Source organism: Microtus oregoni, unplaced genomic scaffold (genome assembly GCF_018167655.1).
Source record: "Microtus oregoni isolate MIOR12 unplaced genomic scaffold, Mior012 000025F_ref0000491, whole genome shotgun sequence".
Classification (NCBI taxonomy): Eukaryota; Metazoa; Chordata; class Mammalia; order Rodentia; family Cricetidae; genus Microtus; species Microtus oregoni.
In genome coordinates this window covers 5217889-5238037 of record NW_024543084.1, presented here as the reverse complement: position 1 = coordinate 5238037, position 20149 = coordinate 5217889, and the positions used below count along the sequence as shown (strand labels likewise).

Below are 20149 nucleotides of genomic sequence, written 5' to 3'. Positions count from 1 at the left end.
ATGATGCATTTATATAATTTATTTCAATTTTCCCAGTAGAAACAGTGTGGATTTTAAAACTACCTTTTCTAGCCTCATGTACTGTGGATACCACAGACCTTTCCTTCCTATCCTTCCTCTCTACACTCATTGCTTATTCCTGGTCCAACTCTATCAGGTACCACCAGCTAACCCTAAAGCCACTTCTGACAGGGATTAAGATTAGACTACCTGCAGATCTCCACCTCTCTTTCTGCTCCTCCAGGCCCAATTTCCTCAGTCTTCCTCCAGCTCTGTAGAAGAACACCTTCTGTGGTCTTTTTTCCCTGTCTGCCTTCATGCCCAGTGAACCACAAAGACCTTCTCTTCCAACCTTCCCCCAAAGCACCCCAGTATCTGAATCTCCAACAGCAGCAGCAGGCATTCCTTACAAAATATGAACAAACAAACAAACAAAAACAGCAAAAACCCCCAGTTGAGCAAGCCATGGAAAAGGGCAAGCTAACTGAAGACCTTCATCACTCCCTCCCTCTGGGTTCAAACCCAGAGTCACATCCCCAACACTATAGTAGACCCTTCACTAAAGGTGACCTCTTTTCTCTGTCTGATCCCATTTCATGGAGATAGAAACAACCTGATCATGGTCAAACTTTCTGGCTGCCTTCTTCCTTTGAACTCCTAGCTTATTCCCATTCCTAACTGCCAGCTCTCAGTACCCAGAAACACACTTTACCAGGAACCATCAGTGGAAACAACTATCTATTCCAAAGAAAATTTCCTATGAGGCAACAGTACCATCATACTTGAACATACAGAGAGGAAACAGAAACCAGGAAAGAAAACACTCTCACAACAAAAACAAATCCAGAAATCAACACCTAAACCTTCATCCAAATCTTAGATGCATAAACACCAACATAAAAGCACAATAACTGTCAGGGCAATATGTCTCTACATAGCTCAGGCATCCTAACAAAGCTGGCCCTGATAATCCAACATGGTTGAAGTACAAGAAAAAGAACTTAAAAACATATGTATGAAAATGATAGATGTCCTTAAAGAGGAAATTAAATAAATCCCTTAAGGAAATACTAGAAAACACAAAGAATGGAAGGAAATGAATAAAATTGTTCAAAAATTAAAAATAAAAAGGGAATCAATAGAAATTCCAAACTGAGAGAATTTTAGAAAGAAAAATTTAGAAATCCAAACAGAAACCACAGAGGTAAGCTTCATTAGCGGAATACAAGACATGGAAGAAAGAATCTCAGGTGTTAAAGATACAATAAAAAATGGTTACAGTGGTCAAATAAAATGTTAAATATAAAAGAACTCCTGACACAAAATATTCAGAAAATCTGAATACTATGAGAAGACCAAATCTAGGAACAATAGGACTAGAAAAAGGAGAAGAATCCCAGCTCAAAGACCAAGAAAACATTTTCAACAAGACTATTGAAGAAAATTATAATAACCTGAAGAAAGAGACACCTATAAAGGTATAAGAAACTTATAGAACGCCAAATAGATTGGCCCAGAACAGAAATTTCCCTCAGCACGTAATAATCAAAATACTAAACATACAATATGAATAAAATGTTAAAAAATACACCAAGTATCATATGAGAACAGGCCTTCAGGATTATACCTGACTTCTCAGTGGAGACTCTAAAAAACCAAAAGGGTCTGGACAAATGTACTATAGACTCTAAGAGAACACAGATGCCACTACCGTAACTACCTAGCAAAACTTTCAATTACCTTAGATAAAGAAAGCAGGATATTCCATGATAAAGTGAAATTTAACCAGTATCTATCTGCAAATTCATGTCTATAGAATGTGGTAAAGGGAAAATTCCAACTTAAGGAGGTTACCTTACATGTTACCAATGAACACAGAGACTGAATAATCTCACACTAGCTAAATAAAATGAAAAGAAGCAAACATAAACGCACACATCATCATCATCAACACCACCATCACCCTACCAACAACAACAACAGAAAAGGCAATTAACAGGAACAAAAATTATTGGACATTGATATATCTCAATATCAAAGGTCTCAATTTTCCATTAAAAAGACACAGACTAACAGAATGCATGTAATAACAGGATTCATCCATCTGTTGAATCCAAGAAACACATCTCAAGATCACTTATGCAAAAGAGTTGGGAGAAAGATGTTCTAATAAAAACGGACCTAAGGCCGGGCGGTGGTGGCGCATGCCTTTAATCCCAGCACTTGGGAGGCAGAGGCAGGTGGATCTCTATGAGTTCGAGGCTAGCCCGGTCTACGAGAGCTAGTTCCAGGACAGGAACCAAAAGCTACGGAGAAACCCTGTCTCGAAAAAATCCCCCCCCCAAAAAAAAACGGACCTAAGAAGCAACTGAGGTAGCCTTTTTAATACTTAACAAAATAAACTTCAAACCAAAACAAATCAAAACAGATAGAATAGGACACTACATACTCATCAAAGAAAAATCCACCTAAATGACATTCCCATTCTTAACATCTATTCTTCAAAATCATATAAACTCAAGTCTATAAAAAATTATCATGGTTTAAATTATGTATTTGATCCTCACACACACAGATAGTGGGAGACTTCAGCAACCCACTCTCACAAGTTAACAGGTCATCCAGACAAAAACTAAACAGAGAAATACTGGATATTATAGATGTCATAAACCTAATGAAGACAATAGATAGTTGGAGAACATTTCACCCAGATGCAAAGAATATACCTTCTTCTCAGGATTTCAAGGAATTTTCTCCCAAAATGACCACATACTTAGAAAAAATAGTCTGAACAGATATGAGAAAATTGAAATAACTCCATGTATCCTATGACACTAAAGCTGAAAAATCAACAGAAACAGTGGAAAGCTTACAAACTCATGGAATCTGAACCACTTTCTACTGAATGAAAAATAGGTCAAGACAGAAATAAAGAAATGAAAGACTGTCCACAGAAATTCAATGAAAATAAATGTACAGCATAAGCAAACTTATGGGACACAATGAAAGCAGTGCTAAAAGGAAAGTTTAAAAGTGTCTACACAAAAAAATCAGAATGATCTCATACTATCAATTTACTCAACATCTGAAAGCTCTGAAACAAAAAGAAGAAAGTATGCCCACAAGGAGTTGAAGGTAAGAAATTGTCAAACTGAGGCCTGAAATCAATAAAACAGAAATAAATTGAATAATACAAAGAGTCAACAAAACAAAGAATTGGTTCCATGAGAAAATCAGAAGGATAGCCTGACCATTATCCAAATACAAGATACATAGAGAATATCCCAATTACCCAAATCAGAAATGAAGAACATGTGTGTTCTGAAAAATTCCATCTGGAAACTTCAAAAGCTGATAGACTCAGCAATGTATTTGGATACAGAATTGACACAGAGAGCAATAATGTTCTTATACACAAATGACAAATATACTGAAAGAGAAATCAGGAAACTAACACTTTTTACAATAGCCTTAAATAGTATAAGATAATTTAGGGTAACTCTAATCAAGCAAGTGAAAGAATGGTGTAAGAAAAATTTAAAATCTTTGAAGACAAAAATTGAAGAAGCTATCAGAAAATGGATAGATCTCTCCCATTCTATGAATCTGATATATAGGATGAATATTGTAAAATAGCCATCAACCAAAAGCAATTTCCAGATTCATGGAAATCCTTATAAAAAAATCCAAGAAAATTCTTCACAGGCTTTGAAAGGCCAGTTCTCAATCTCATATATAAAACAACAAAAATATATATCAAAAAATGATAATAAAAGAACTGCTAAAGGTTTTATCACTTCCAATTTCAAGTTGTATTAATAATAACCACATAGTAGAAGCACTACAGTCAACAAATAATGAATGGACCTTATAAAATTTAAAAGCTTTTCCGAGGCAAAGGACACCATCTTTTGGACAAATTGGCTGCTTACAAAATAGGAAAAGATTTTTTCTAGCTTCCCATCTGATAGAGGAGTAATATTCTCTCTATATAAAGAACTCAAGAGACTAGATGCCAAAAATTCCAAATAATTTAATTTAAAAATGGGGTACAGGAACAAACAAACAATTTTCACTAGAGGAATTTTGAATGATTGAGAAACACTTCAAGTTCAACATTCTTAGCCATCAAGGAAATAAAAATCAGCATGACATTGAGATTACATTTTATGCTGGTCAGCGTGGCAGTCATCAACAACACAAGTGACAGCTCATGTTGGTGGGGATATGGAATAAGGATAGAATAAGGATAAGTGTTCTCTCATTCACTGTGGACTGTAGTAAAAATATGTACAGCCACTATGCAAATCAATATGGCAATTCCTCAGAAAAGTTGAAAATTGGTATACCTCACAATCCAGCTATAACAATCTTTGACATATACAAATGAACACTCATCCTATGACAAGGATGCTTTCTACACTCTTAATTTCTGCTCTACTCATAGTAGCCAGAAGCTGGATCTTTTTCAACAGAAGAGCGGATGAAGAAAATACTGGACATTTAGAAAAGACTGAGAATTATGCAGTCATTAAAAAAAAAACTGACAAGAAATTTATAAGCAATGAATGAATATAAAAAAGTCAGAATGAGGCAATGCAGATACAGAATATTGTATATGTTCACTTATATGTAGACATGAGATACTAAATAAATGATAACCAACTTACAATCTGTAGACCTAGAGTCTTAGGTAGAGATGGGACTAGGATATATGGATCTCCCATGGAAAGGGGAACTGTACTGGATTCTATGGTGGACTGGGGACAGAGCGGAAGTTAATGGGGTAAAAGAGTGGGGAAGAGAAGGAGACACAAGGTTAAGGAAAAGAATAAGAGAAGACACAGGTAAAACTGAGGGGCATTTGAGGGATGGTATGGGAACTGAGTGCCTCTCCTCAGAGCTCAGTGCACCCTACGGAAGAGGAGGCAGAAAGAAAGACAGAGGAGATGGAGGAAACCCAGAGATCAAGGTTCTTCAGATCAGATGATCAAGGCTGATAATAACTCACAGAAACCGAAGCAGCAAGCACAGAACAGACATGGGTCTGCATCAGGTCTTCTATATATTATAGATTTCAGTTTAATGTATTTATGGGATTCCTGAGAATGTAAAGGAATGGGTCTCTGATTCTTGTGCCTAACATTGGGGATCTTTTCAACTCTTTTGTGTTGCTTTGTCTACCTTAAAGAAAACAGTTTCTGTTTTATTGTATTATATTTTATTTTTGTCATGTTTTGTCATTATCGCTTAGAGGCCTGTTCTTTTCTAGTGAGAAACAGAAAGGGAGTAGACCCAGAGGGAAGAGGAGTGGGGAGGAACTGGAAGGAGTAGAGGGAAAAGAAGCTGTAATCAGGATATATTGTAAGAAAAAAGAATCAGTTTTCAATAAAAGGAAGAAAAGTAAAAGTGATCTTTTTCTTAGTAATCGAAGAAAATCCTTTGAGATTTCTTTGCTATTGATGTGAAAGTGTTTGCAGTATTAAAATTCAAATGAACTTAAAGATATAATTTATCTTGGAAAACAATGTTTTCTTATAGATAAAATCCATTAGTAATTAACATTGTTTTGATATCTCAGTATTAACAGTTTCCAAAGAAAACAAATCAATCTGTGAGAGAATAAAGTTAATCCATGCAGTTTATATTTCATTGAAAACAGATGTATTTTTATCAACATTTAGCAAAACTTAAATTTACATTGAATTTTATTTTGTGAGGGAGCAATTTATACTTTCATTAAGACGAGGAAAAATATTACTATGATTTTTGTCAATACTTGATTTGCAAATTCCTTCATGTTTAAAGTCACACTTCTTTCTCAGTCAAATATACGGAGAATTACTGGCAGTGATTTTGTTGTTTTCCTCCATGTATACTGGTAGATTTATTTAGAACAAAAATCTCAGGAAAGGGGTTGGAGGAGGAAACAACAGGACCAGGCCTGTCTCTAATGACAGTTGTACAGGCAGATCTCCATGTCACCCAGGCTACACAGAAGACATGCAGGTTTGGCAGTAAAGCTTGGGTGCTACGATTTTGTGCAAATATGGCAACCCTAGTTAATTCTTCTGAATATACTGTGGAAGGAGAGAATTTGCCCTCCCCATAATTATTCTCGGACCATCATACATGAGCCATGCCCCTCTTTCTCTCATGTTTCTAAATAAATTAGTATTTTTCCTCTTTTTTTTTTGCAAATTGAATTTTTGTAACTTCAAACATCTAGGTAGAATCGCTAAATCATAAAAACAGCAAGAAAGAGGAATAAAAGAATGTACACAAGATTTCATCAGAAAACAATACAAAAGGTGAGTAATGGAGAAACTGAGGGGGAACTTGCTGTAATAGATGTTCATACAAGAAGAAAAGGAAAACCCTTATCAGCTTTAAAATAGCAAAAAATATGCAAATGCGTGACCACATGGCCAGATTCTGGGTCGGTCTCCAAATTAATAGAATAAGTGAAAAAGATATACCCTTGCTGTCTTGCTTGTGTGCTCTGAGGAGAAGGTACCCTATAGGTGGGTAGGGAGTGAACCTTGTGCAGGTATATTTTTAGTATTCATTTTTAACCATTGATGCATCAAACTTTTCTGTAATTTTTGCAAACTTTAGAAATAATTAGAAACTACCCTTTGAAGGTTTTCACGAAAGAAAAATGACAGGGTGGCTTATTGGAACTACTAAAGTAAATTTTGGTATTTTGTTTCCTAAATGGATAAGACTGAATTCTACTGCTTATTTGACTATTTCACTGGGGTGTCTATGGTGTGGGTGGGAGATCAAAAGTTTTGTTCCTTCTGAATTGCTTTTTTCCCCATTACTAAGCAAGTAACTTGAATTTTCAGTTACTATCAGGTTTAGACAACTGTTCTGAGTATCCAAATCCTCCCTGGGTAGAATGTTGGTTTTGCTTTAGTTGGTTAGTGGTATTGTCAGTGTTTCATTTCAGTCTAACTCTGTTGAAAATATCTTCCTGGTTCAAAGGCATGAGCCTCAATATTTCTTACAAAGAAAACCAGTTCTTTACACACTCAGAGGGATAGGGGTTGTTTAGATGAATACATGTCCTTATCTGTGAGACAAAATAATTCAGCTCAATGGTCTGTGGTCTTCTCCCAGCTTACTAATTTTTTTATGTCTATAAAAAAGACCTCTTATGATAAGAAAACATTTTTTTGGGAGAGACATTAAAATTGTCTGTGTAGGAATGTCCATAGCTGGTCCAGTTGAAAGGATCCAGAATCGATTTAATAAGATGGATTGGGAGGGATAAAGGAGATTAAAATTTAAAGGAAGATCATATCTACTTATTGCTACTGTTTAGTATAAAGGTCAGAGTCTGTAGGGCACCCATTGAGAATTTCATTAGATTGGCCTGTAGTAAAAAGAAAGGTGTTTTCATCTCTCATCTTTACATAGAACCAAGTATATCATTCCGAGTAGGAGAGTAAGTACTTGTGAATAATATATATCTTAAGTCATACAAAGTTGGAACAAACAGAATATGCTCAATAGCAATCTGAAAAGCTGGATATAGCAGAAACACATGATCTTTATGAAGAGCTCAAGCTGTGGACTTCTATACAACTACCTTGATCTTGTGAGTCATGGGTATTGGATGTCATAAACAAATCAGAAATGCAAAGGACCTGGTGATAACTCAGTCACCAACACATTTTCTTATTTTTCTATCCCCGTTTTATCAACACGTACCTTTCCTCAATGTTACTTGTGACTTACAAAGCAGATGCAAAAATGATTTTAAATGTACTAACAACCATATAGAAGTGCAAGAACACCAGATAAGAGAAATAGCCTGCGCTTTTAATTTATTGAACCCTGGGCTGAGATTGCGAATAATTACTAGATAAGTGAAAATGCCAGTTTACTGAAATAGATGAGCAGAACCGGATAAATACATATAATCTTGCATATCATTATGTATATCCCAGGATCTTCTACATCGTTTATCTACATCCCAGCATATCATTACCCATAGAGACAAAATAAAGATGGCATGAGTTCTGACAAGGAAAAGAAATTCTGTGTTCCAGAAAAAAAAAAATAAAACTTATATTCAACAGTTATTTGCTGTGCATTAAATAGGACCCATGGTCACAAAGGTAGAAGGATAAGGTGAGATTACCTGGTTTCTTTTTACAATTTAGAAACAACAAAACATGAGATGAAGGAATTATTAAGCAAAGGACCAAAGGAAAGAACAACATATGTTTTCAAAGCCGAAAGAATGATGGTTAGATCAGAATAAAAATAACCATGTGGGCAGAGGAATGTGAACATGTGTGAGCACATGTATTAACAGATTACATGATTGCCTAATGGATTAGATCAAGCATTGCTGATAATAAATCAACACTGAAGATCCATGCACACACAATTTTCATTTTGCATTTGCACTGTATTTCTATATAAATAAGAGATCACTTGCCACAGAATTAATCAAAATCAATCAACTGGTTCACTTAGTGCAGCAGGTGATAAGTATTTCTAAAAGCCACAAAGAAGGCATTAGAAAAATGGTAAAAAAATCACAATTGTCTAGATGTCCCTTTAAAATATAGAATTCAAATACGTAAAAATTATTAAATTGCTTTTAAGAAAAACTTCAAAGTTTAGGTGAAATCTAAACTTGTAAGAAAAACATGTCACCTCTTCTATTATGAACATGATAAATTATTGGATATTAACTCTAAAAAGATTTCCAGAGGAGACTAACAGAGAAATAATCATGTAAAGGTATTAGCAGTGTTTTATACCAAGAGTGGAATGAATGTAAGATTTTGAAAAAGGCCTGAGTAGAGTGCCACATAATTTAAATAAAAGCTGTCAAAGTGAAATCATAATTATTTTATGCATTTGTGTTTATGCTTATCAAGATTATTCAGAGTTATTCTTCTACTATTTCACATGTAGAGTTGTACACTTATAAGAAACAACTGATCTCACTTTGACAGTATATGATTACATTTTGTGGGAGCCTGAATAAGAATGACCCTCATAGGCTCATATATGCTCATATATTTGAATGTTTCATGCCCTGTTTAAGAAGGATTAGGGAAGGGAAGTGTGACCTTTTTGGAGGAACTGTGTCTTTGGGGCTGGGATTTGAGGTTTTACAAGCTAATACCATTCCTATTTCTCTCTCTGTGTCTCTCTGTCTCTCTCTCTCCCTCTCCTCTCCTCTCCCTCTCTCCCTCCCTCCTTCTTTCCCTTTGTCTGTCTGCTGCTTGCCATGATGGTCATGGATGCATTCTCTGAACATGTCAGTCCCCACAAACTAATTCTATAAGTCACCTTGGCCATGATGTTTTATCAGATAGTAAGTAAAACACATGTAAATGATCTTTTTTGTATGAACCTTTTACTACCTAAGTACACAGCCATGCTTGGTTTCTCAAGCACTTCTATACTAAGTTCTATGAGTACAACTAGGTCTTTTAAAAAAAATAAACAAATCAAAAACTATTCACCTAGGACAACTGAAATCAACAAAATGCAAAGGTCATGGTTATGAAAGGGGAAATACGGCAGAGCAAAACATAAAGTTCAGTTCAAGTGAAGAAAGTCAGAAACCGAATCAAAGGATGGAACTCTTGTGAATGACTTTCTATTAATGAAATTGACTCTCTTTCTCTCTCCCTCTCCTTCTCTCTCTGTTTCCTTCTGTCTTACCTACTCTATCTTAACTCTCTCTTTCATGTGTGTGTGTATGTGTATAAAAACAATGTTTTATGAAGTCACTGTGTTCTTTGACTATAGAAAGTTATAAAATGAGCAACGCAAACAAAAGAAAATTAAGAGACAAAGGGTGAGATGCTCATTAACACCAAAGAGAACTATTTCTGTTAGAGTTGCTTATCATATTGCAATGAAAAACCCACCATGGCCATAGAAATACTTTCTTTCTGAATGTAATTTCACAGAGAATACAAACTGAGTAAGAATTATATGAAATTTTATGAAATGGATATTCTATATAAACTATTCCAATTGTGAACTATTTTATTCCCTCGAAAAAAACTTGAGTCAAGAGGGACTTCACCATATGCTCTGTCTTACAGGAAGTGTAGAGCAAAGTGCTAAGCAATTATTTGGGGGGATTTAATGAGCTTTGACAGCTAGTCTTTAAACTCAAGCCAGAAACTCCTGCTCTTTCTTCCACAGCAGGTTTTGAAACTGAACTATGGGACTAATTACATCAAATCTCTACCTTGTCACTCGCCACGTAAGTCTTATGTGTGATAATAACTTCCATACTATATGTCGATAGCATTTCATAACTTCTGTACCAGAAACTGTAATCAAAATAATAGAGGATGAAAAGTAAGGGGCTCTCTTGTCTTGAAGCCATCCTAAATTCATCTTTACTCAATTTCTGTGTCCAGGCCTCATCATGAAGCATTCTTGGTTAAAGAATCCTTGTATAGTTTATAACTCAAATTCTCTCATGTTTCTTGAAATATGTCCATGAATCACTGCCATAGTGTTCCACATAGTAAGACGGTCACATTGACAGTCTGGCCTTTATAGCAATATGCGGAAAAACTGAGTTGTTGTGTGAAAGAAGCCTATTAACATTGAAGTGTCTCAGCCAGGCAGTGGGGCATGAAGATTTTAATCCCAGTACTAAGGACACAGGGGCAGATAGAGACAGAAAGATTTTTGTGAGTTCAAAGCCAACCTGGTCTACAGAGTGAGTTCTAGGTCAGTTAGGGTGGTTACACGAAGAAACCCTGTCTCAAAAAACAAAACAAAACAAAATTAAAATGTCTTTGCTCATATGATAATTCAACAGGAAACACTCTAGAGTCTGCAAGAGGCTATGGGTATTTGTGAGGCTGACGTATCTTTTCAAACTTCGTAAAGTGCAATTGTCTCTTTAACTGTCGACAAATATGCATAGAAAAGAGGGATAAGATCTTGTTTCTAGGTGAAAATAAATTAATTTCGGGGCAATTTATCTTTCCTAGCATATTATGGGGCATCGCCAGCATGCCACAGATGCATACCCTACGAGAAGCCTGAAGAGACATCTGTGAGGAGGGTAAATGAGCTAAACTGCAGTGCATTAATGAGATGTCAATTACCCTCTAGATGGATGCTGTAATACTTAATTTAAAAGAGGAAAGCTATCTCCAAGTAATTATTTTCTATGCACAGTTAGGAATTAGAATTTTCATTTTTCATATTCTCAGGCAACAAATACAATGGGAGAAAGAAGAAGAGAATGACAGAAGAGAGGCAAGGGAAAGGAAGGGAGAGGATATAAGGTTATCACATAATGAAGACTAAGAGACAGATCATATTTAATATTAGCTCTCTCAATAATTCAACATTCCCCTGATTCAAAGACAATTCAATTCAAATGTCCACATGAAAAATTTTCTTAGTAGTTTTCTGCTTCCTTTCTAGTTTCTATTTTGTTCACCCCCTCCCCCCAAAAAGAAAACCATTATAAATCATGTCGAGACCAACGATGTAAGTACTTATATCACCTTGCCTCAGCGCTCAAGGACCTTGAACAGCCATTTTGGATCATTCCTATGATTCTAATAACGCAGACCAAATAAAATGAATCAATTGGCAAATCTGCAGAAAAGCCAGGGACCTACTTTTAAAAACGCAGGATGCAGAGCTAGCCACTCTTTTCAATGACAGAGAGAAAACCACAGGGAAGAATATCCTTGAGATATTAACAGTCATATGAGATCTCAAATGTTTGGAGAAGACAGATGTTGTTATTCGAGAAAGTCTTTGAAAACTAAGTTTCCACAGTGTAACTGACTCGTTAGAGTCCACCACCTTAAATAAAGCATGTTATTGTTCATGCATGTACATGTCACCCATTTAAAGAGAGGCCATGGATTCTTAATCATTTTAGTTAGCCCTCAGTACTGAAGAATATTTATGGAATTAATAAAGAAATTCTCTTAGTAAAAATTGCCTGTTAAATGATAAAGGTAACACTCTTATTGTTTTACAAGCTGTGATTACAATATTGTTTTTTAACACACTAATATATCTGATGGTAGATTATATTTTACAAAGCAACGCATGCTGCTGACAGGGTCTGTTTTATCACAGATATGCTCAGAACCACAGTCCTAGGCTCTTTGCTCTCTTTATTTGTGATAGTCAATTTTCTGGAACTGTGGGTAATTAGATCTATTACTCAATATTTGTCTCAAAACTCAAGAGAAGAGATTTGGCATAATATCAAAGTGAAACTATATTTGTGTATGATTTTTGTTCCTTTTAGAGGCACTTTAAAATCTTTATGAGGTTAGAATAATGGTTCCAAAGCATTTAATGAATGTAGAAAGCCACAACCACAAAAATAAACCCAGCAGTGGGCGCAACTGAAGTAAAAAACCAGGAAGGAGAAAAGAAAAAAAAATTAAAAACAGAAGGTCAAGGGTAATGTTAACCTACTCTTCATGTGTATTATTAATGTGATGAGCTGTTGAATTGTGATTTAATAATATACTCTAAATAGTTAAATTATGAATCAACCTATACTTATGTTGCATAGTTTTATAAAAATTACTGACCCAATTTGGTACAATTGACGTGTGTTTCATCACTGAAGTCTCCACAGTCATTGTCACCATCACAGGCCCAATGCCCTGGGATACACCGGCCACTGGCACATCTGAACTGGTCATCAAAGCACGAGTGCACACAGTCCACCTCATCACTCCTGTCCCCACAGTCATCATCTGGAAAGAAACATCAAAAGCTAGTAAAAAGTAACTTGGACGAACATTTCTCTTACGTTTATAACATTTTCTATGCAGAATTTGCTTACGGTTTTGGAAAAGGAAAGATACACTCATGAGCAACATTTCCCATGAACAGTCAATTAGTCTCATTTTACACTGACATCACATCTCTTCTGGTGTAATAGCAAATGCAAAACCAAGAGAAAGAAAGCACCGACTTTGGATTTTGCATCTTAAAATCTAATTGGTTTATAAATAACTAACCACCAACTAACTGCCTCACCGCCACAAGGACTAAGCAGAAAGTGGTGACTCTGGGAATTATAAGTGATACAGTGCAATAGCATTATGGTGAAATTGCTTCCTGAAGCTACCGTTTATGTGCCTCAGAACTTGTCGCTGCATGTTCTACCCAGCGCCTTTGTGTTTATGCTCTGACAAGATGATTTCTTGTTCATTCCTCCCTTGCTACCTACCCAACTGGATTTGTAAATGGGAACTCTATGTTCAATTAGAAACGATTCATACTCATTGTTGATCATTGCAAGAGGGAGAGGAGGGGAACATTCAAAGACAGTGGATTAAATGGAACTAAATGACATTGATTAATAGAATATTCAGTTGCCTGCATTCAGAACGACTTGGCATAATGATACAATTAAGTACAGGAGAAAAACATTACTTGTACATAAAAAGCAAGGTGACAGAACTAAGATCATCTAGATAATTGTACCATAATTAATAAACTGCCAAGGTTATATAAATGCTTTGGGAACCTGAAATTGTTCTGGTCATTTCCCTAATTGTTCTCCTTATTCATCTTTGTAGATTTAGCCTTTGCCCAAAATAATATCTGAAAATGAAGCACTGTTAAAGCCCCATGGGACAAATACCATGCTCCATTATCCTTAACGCTGATTCCCAGCGCTGTGCCAGCTGCCCGCTTACCACTTTTCTTAGCCACTTTGCTTAGCTCTGCAAGCTTTGCTTGCAAACTTCCTTTGAGAAAGCCAGACAGCCCAGAGAGCTGGGCTCCAATCTGGTCTATGCTGTGCCGTGAGCACTTGGTACTTGCCAGTGTCGCAGTGCCATTTACTGCTGATGCATCTCCCGCTCTTGCATATGAACTGAGTTCGAGGCTCACAAGTCGGGAATTCTGTGAAAGATACAAAAGAACCAACGAGAAATGTTTGATGGACTGCTCGATTTGAGTTGTATCCCATTTACTAATGTGTTCAGAAGTTTTGGCCTCTACAAAGGCACAGGGGACAGTAGAAAAACAAATACGGTGGTTGTAACTTCTGAAAGACACAGATTACCACACTTCCATGTCTAAAACGATGAATTTCCAGCCACTGGAAGTCCAGGAGAATCTCTGAATGAAAAGTCATTAGGATTTTCTGAAATATGTGTTCAGGGTCAACCTTATCTTAGTGAATGATTGCAACCAGGGCTCTACTGGGCTACTACAAAATGCTGCTTCTGCATATCAAGATTGCTGGGCTTTTCTAAATACAGAGAGCCACACAGGATCCTCAAGGGTAGCACCGACCTCTGAGGAATGCCAACAGTGTAAGGTGAAATAAATTTATCAAATAATGAAGTCAGTTCAGTTGCTACCATATGTTTACAAAGACTTTGACACTACCAATTTGAGTCTAACAAGGTGAACAAAACCCTTAAAAATAATTTATATTGTTAAAATTTAATTTAGTTTAATCAACTAAATTAAAACAAATTAAAAGCACTCCTTTTTTAACCTGTACACAATAATAATAAATAGTCATAATGTTAAAAGGCAAATAATATATAAAATACAATTAACCATTCTAACATTCTAGTGAATCCAGAGGTCAGTACTAACATAATAAGAACTGATGATAATGAAATTTAAAAAATATAATAGTAGCCAGAGAAAAATTAACATGCTGAAGAGTTCAGGCAATAATTTGAATTAAGCCTTTTGCTAGGAAAACAGTAATATACCTGTTTATAGATGGTGGAAATGATTCACTTAAGGATTTGTGGATTTTGACCCAAAAATATGAATATGGTATGTACTCACTCATTAGTGGATTCTAGCCATAAACAAAGGACATTGAGCCTATTGTCCATGATCCTAGAGAAGCTAGGTAATAAGGTAAACCCAAAGAAAAACATATATAGATCCACCTAGAAATTGGGAAAAGTTGGGAACATTGGGGTGGAGGATAGAAGGAAGGGGAGAGGGGGAGGGTTGGGGAGAGCTTGGGGGAGTGGGATGGTTGAGATGGAGAAAGGATGGATATGGGAACAGGGAAAGAGATATCTTAATTGAGGGAACCATTTTGTGGTTGGCAATAGGCTTGGCTCTGGAGGGGTCACGAGTCCACAGGCATGACCCCAGCTAGGACCCTGGGCCGTGAAGGAAAGGTTGCCTGAACTGGCCTTGTCCCATAGTCACACAGATGACTATCTTGAATATCACCATAGAACCTTCGTCTGGTGACAGATAGAGACAGAAACAGAGACCCACACTGGAGCACTTGACTGAGCTCCCAAGATCCAGTAGAAGAACAGAAGGAGGGTGAATATGAGCAAGGAAGTCAGGAACACAAGGGGTTCACCCACTGAAACAGTGTGTCTGAGCTAATGGGAGCTCACCAACTCCAGCTGGACTGAGAATGAACAGGCATGGGATCAAACTGGACCCTCTGAATGTGGTTGACAGTTGGGGCAGACTGAGGGGCCAATGACAATGGCACTGGAATTTGTCTCTAGTGCATGTACTGGCTTTTTGAGATCCTGTTCTCTTTGGATCCCTAACTTGCACAACCTGGATGTAAGTGGGGAGGGCCTTGGACTTCCCAAAGAGCAGGGTGCCTTGCCCTCTCTTAGGACTGAAGGGGGTTGGGGGGAAGTTTTTGGGAGGGAGTGGGACAGAAGTGGGAGGAGGGGAGGAAGTGAGAATTTTGATTGATATTATTTTTAAAGTAATAAAAAAAGATTTGTGGATTTCTCCGAATTAGGCCTCTTATCGCAATAAAAAGTGAGTAAAGTCATAATTAATATTTTCTCTTTAAAACAGTTTACTTAGAATCTTAGAATGTTTGATTAAAAAAATATGAACTTTATCAGTAATCTGTCAACTTTTAAAGCTATGACTAAAATACATGCTGATTGAGCATCCTACACTTAAGGTGGCCAAAATGCTTTAATTTATTTCATTTTTATCTACAGATGTCTTTACATTCCTATTAGCCACCTACCTATCTCACTGTATTTTTGAGTTTGGAATTTTAAGCACTACTTAATTTGGAGAAAAATTATAACAACAAACAAACCTACTGTATTTGTGAGCTTTAAAAAATGAGAATCACTGATAATTCCAATCACATTGTCCATCCCTAAGTATCTCTTACTTAGAAAAGTCCTGTGTGCCCACAATTACCAATGTCTCTCAACACTGGAATTTTCTTCCCGAAGCCATCGACTCATTGCCGCTTCTAACATACTTTATTAGTAATTTTCTACATCATTTTCAATTTTCATCCATAATCTACTCAGATTGGTATTTTACTTTCTTTATATTATAAATTACTTCATTATGCAAATGAATACATTTACTTTTTATTTATTTTATTTTATTTTTTTTTATTGAGAAAAGGAAAAAAAAAGTTTCCGCCTCCTCCCAGCCTCCCATTTCCCTCCCCCTCCCCCTCCTCCCACCCTTCTCCTCCTCCCCCCACTCCTCTCCCCCTCCCTCTCCAGTCCAAAGAGCAGTCAGGGATCCCTGCCCTGTGGAAAGTCCAAGGTCCTTCCCCCTCCATCCATGTCTAGGAAGGTGAACATCCAAACTGGCTAGGCTCCCACAAAGCCAGAACATGAAGTAGCATCAAAACCCCGTGCCATTGTCCTTGGCTTCTCATCAGCCCTCATTGTTCGCCATGTTCAGAGAGTCCGGTTTTATCCCATGCTTTTTCAGTCATAGTTCAGCTGGCCTTGGTGAGCTTCCAATAGATCAGCCCCACTGTCTCAGTGGGTGGGTGTACCGCTCTTGGTCCTGACTTCCTTGCTCATCTTCTCGGTGGAACTTGGGGAAACAAGATGATTGGGATAAAGGAAGGCTGGATAAGGGAGCACGGAAGCACAATTCTTAGTTAAGGGAGCCACCTTAGGGCTGGCAAGAGACTTGAACCTAGAGTGGCTCCCAGGAGCCCAAGGCGAGGTCCCCAGTTTGTTCCTTGGGCAGATGAGGATAGGGAACCTGAAACGACCCCATCCTATAGCAATATTGACGAATATCTTACATATCACCATAGAACCTTCATCTGGTTATGGATGGAGATAGAGACAGAGACCCACACTGGAGCACTGGATTGAGTTCCCAAGGTCCCAATGAGGAGCGGAAGGAGCAAATGAATACATTTCTGATTTTTCCAGACATGAGTTTTTACATATTCCCATTATTTTAGTATTTGGTTCCCAATTTTTTTATTTGCACTTATAATTCCATCATTGTTTAAGGCAGGGACCAGATGCTCCCTGGGGCTCACACACAGAAAGCCTAGCATGAAGGAATGTTTATAGGCCTAGCACTGAGATTAAGATTAAAAGCTTCTTGGGGCTTGCTGGTCAGCTGGCCCCATATATGTGTTGAGTTACAGAACTGAGAGAAACTAGTCTCAGAAAAAAGAAAGAAAGCAAAAGAGGAAGAGAGAGAGAAAGAAAGAAAGATTTAAAGTTAACTCTAGTTAAACACACTACATACATACATACATACATACATACATACATACAAACAGCATGCATGCATTAGTTTGACACCTAAGCAAATTCTGATGTTATTCTTGCATGGCAAAATGTTGTAATTAGCATCAGTTAAGGTGAAGAACTACCATGTTAAATCTTAAATTCATCTTAACTTTTTCTTGATAATAGTGTCAAAAGTTCAGTCCATTTTAGGAAGAATAAATTAGACATAGAGCCTTTCATTTAGCACTAGGTAGAAAAATATATATCCCTAATTTCTTACTATTACTACTAGTATCAAACAGAGAGTAATGATATCTACTCACAATTTACACCTCACCCTAAAGCATGAATTACAGCTAAATCCTCTTGAATTTAATATTTCCTTCTTTCATATTAGTTGTACTTTAACACTGAAAATTAGTGTCTAAATATTCTGTTAACTTTTGTAGTGTATTTCATTAAAATACTGTTATAAAATTTTATTTTTGACAAATAAATAAATATGGCTTTATTGATTTCATATATGCATATATACTTCATATATATACATATATACTTTGATTTTAAATCTTTCAGTGTAAAATGTATTACATTTAGAAATATTTAATGATTAATTCTGTAAAATATACTAGAAAGTACAAACCAAAATTTCACACATTTTATCCTGTTCCAATTACAGTGGAGAAGAGAAAGCTATATTTTATCTTGGTGATTAGTTTAACTACATAAAATATTTTAAATGGGCTGTTAAAAGTATTTTTATTTTTACATGTAATTTGCACAATTCTTCTATTGTATCTTTGCCTTAAAGTTTATTAGCATGTTATATGAATGCCACTCTGTAAACAGCTACAATTTCTCTTTCAAGAAGCTTCCATTTGTCTAGTGCATATGGCTTAGGGGATGGTTCCCAAAGACATCATTTTTCAGATGCTTTTCTGTTTATTTTCTCCCTCTTGCCTAGGTATCTGCTTCTTTCTTTTTCTTTAAAAAGAACCCAGGAAAGTAATATTCAATGAAGTCTCAAAATCCTGTAGCCCATAACCCAAATGATAGAGAAAACTTTGATGACCAGGTTGTGAGATTATATAGGTATTAATACAAAATTAGACAATAAGCTAATGTCATGGGAATCCAGGTTTAGAAAAGTGATTCCTTAAATTAAGGAGACCATAGTCACTCCATTTTTCCTGTTAATACTTGGAAACTGGAGCGCTGAAATTGTCTTCTCCAAACCCCAGTGAGAAGCAAATAATACACTTCACCTTAGGATGCTTCACAAAAGCATCAAGGGTCAGAAGAAATTCGGGATTCCTGTCACCGATATCAAAACACATGAGTTTTTCACTATACTGCCATTATCATTAGGAAGAAAGTTTAAGGATGCTATAGCACTGGGAGATTTGGGAAGGACCAAATTACATTCTTCATTCTGTCTTTTGTTTGAAATCTGATTTTTACCTGCTGTAATGTATGTAGTCCTGTATTGATGTGAAAATTGAAATGGTGCTTCTTCAAGTTACCCATGCTGTTCTGTATTTACTGATAGATACATTTTAGATATTGCTGCTAGCTCTGTCTCCCAAAGACTAAGACTCATAAGGAACAAATTACTTATTTGTATTGCTTTTACTTTATTTTGACATCGGGCTTGTTATCTCAGAAGTCTGTCTAGTTAGATTACTGTGGTTAATTGTATATTTCTGTTTATAAAATGATCTAGTGATGCAGAGCAATTCTGCTACTATTTACTGTAGATCAAATAAATGGCAAGTAAAATGAGAATAGTTAGTGTGCATGTGAAAGTCATTTCTCTAGTAGTGGCCATTAAGAGATGCATTTTAAGGTTATTCACATGCTTAACTATTTGGAGTAAACATAGTTACCACAGAATACACTTTCAATTTGATTTATTCCATAGATCAGGTTTTAAAAGATGCAATGATATAAACACGTTTTAGTAAAAACATATTGCCATATTTTATGTTTCTTGGTACTTTTCTACTTTTCATTTTACTTTCTGTCTTTCTTCCTTTTGGAGGTGGAGAGAGTGATCAGGGCACAGGTGTAACTCTTTTCCAAAAGACTATAAGTTTATAGAGACATAATCCTGGGTTGAGAGCCTGGTTTTATGAGTAATTAATGGATGATCTTGTTTATTAGTGTGTACAGTAAATGGAAAATATTGCAAAAATCTTCTCATTCATGATTTTTATTTAGAACTTTATTACATGTAGAGTGATGGGTTATATAAATAGATTGTGGAGAATGAATGAATGGATGGATACCCCAGGCACAAGAAACACAAGGGCTCATACTCTTTTCCCAGCTGCAGGAAATCTAGTCGGAAAAATATTTGGAAAGTGACTAAACACATAGCTTTCAAAACTATCAAATGATTGATCACATAAAGGCAGTGCATATAATACCCTTGACTGGGATTTTTCCTTGTAATACAGGGTTGAGAAACATTCCCCATCAGTACAAAAAGTGCTGGCCAGTGACAGTCAGGAAGGGAGAAGCAGACACTGCCTTTGGGCTGCCAGAGGGCTTTTTGGATACACGTATTTAAGCAGACATAGGAGATACAAAGCAGCTCATCAGAAGGTAAGCTTCAGATGATTCTGTTCAGCTGTAGGCTAACAGGCATCCTGCGTGAATTTCAG

General features: G+C 36.3%; 1 protein-coding gene across 1 annotated transcript in view; it reads right to left on the bottom strand.

The window, feature by feature from the left end:
- Positions 1 to 20149, bottom strand: part of Lrp1b (LDL receptor related protein 1B) — a 1777071-nt gene that overhangs the window by 637907 nt on the left and 1119015 nt on the right. The window contains exons 19-20 of the mRNA XM_041674488.1: positions 13825 to 13905; positions 12579 to 12746 (exon numbers count right to left, since the gene is read on the bottom strand). Of these exons, the coding sequence (XP_041530422.1) occupies positions 12579 to 12746; positions 13825 to 13905 (249 nt within the window). The remainder of the gene's footprint in view (positions 1 to 12578; positions 12747 to 13824; positions 13906 to 20149) is intronic.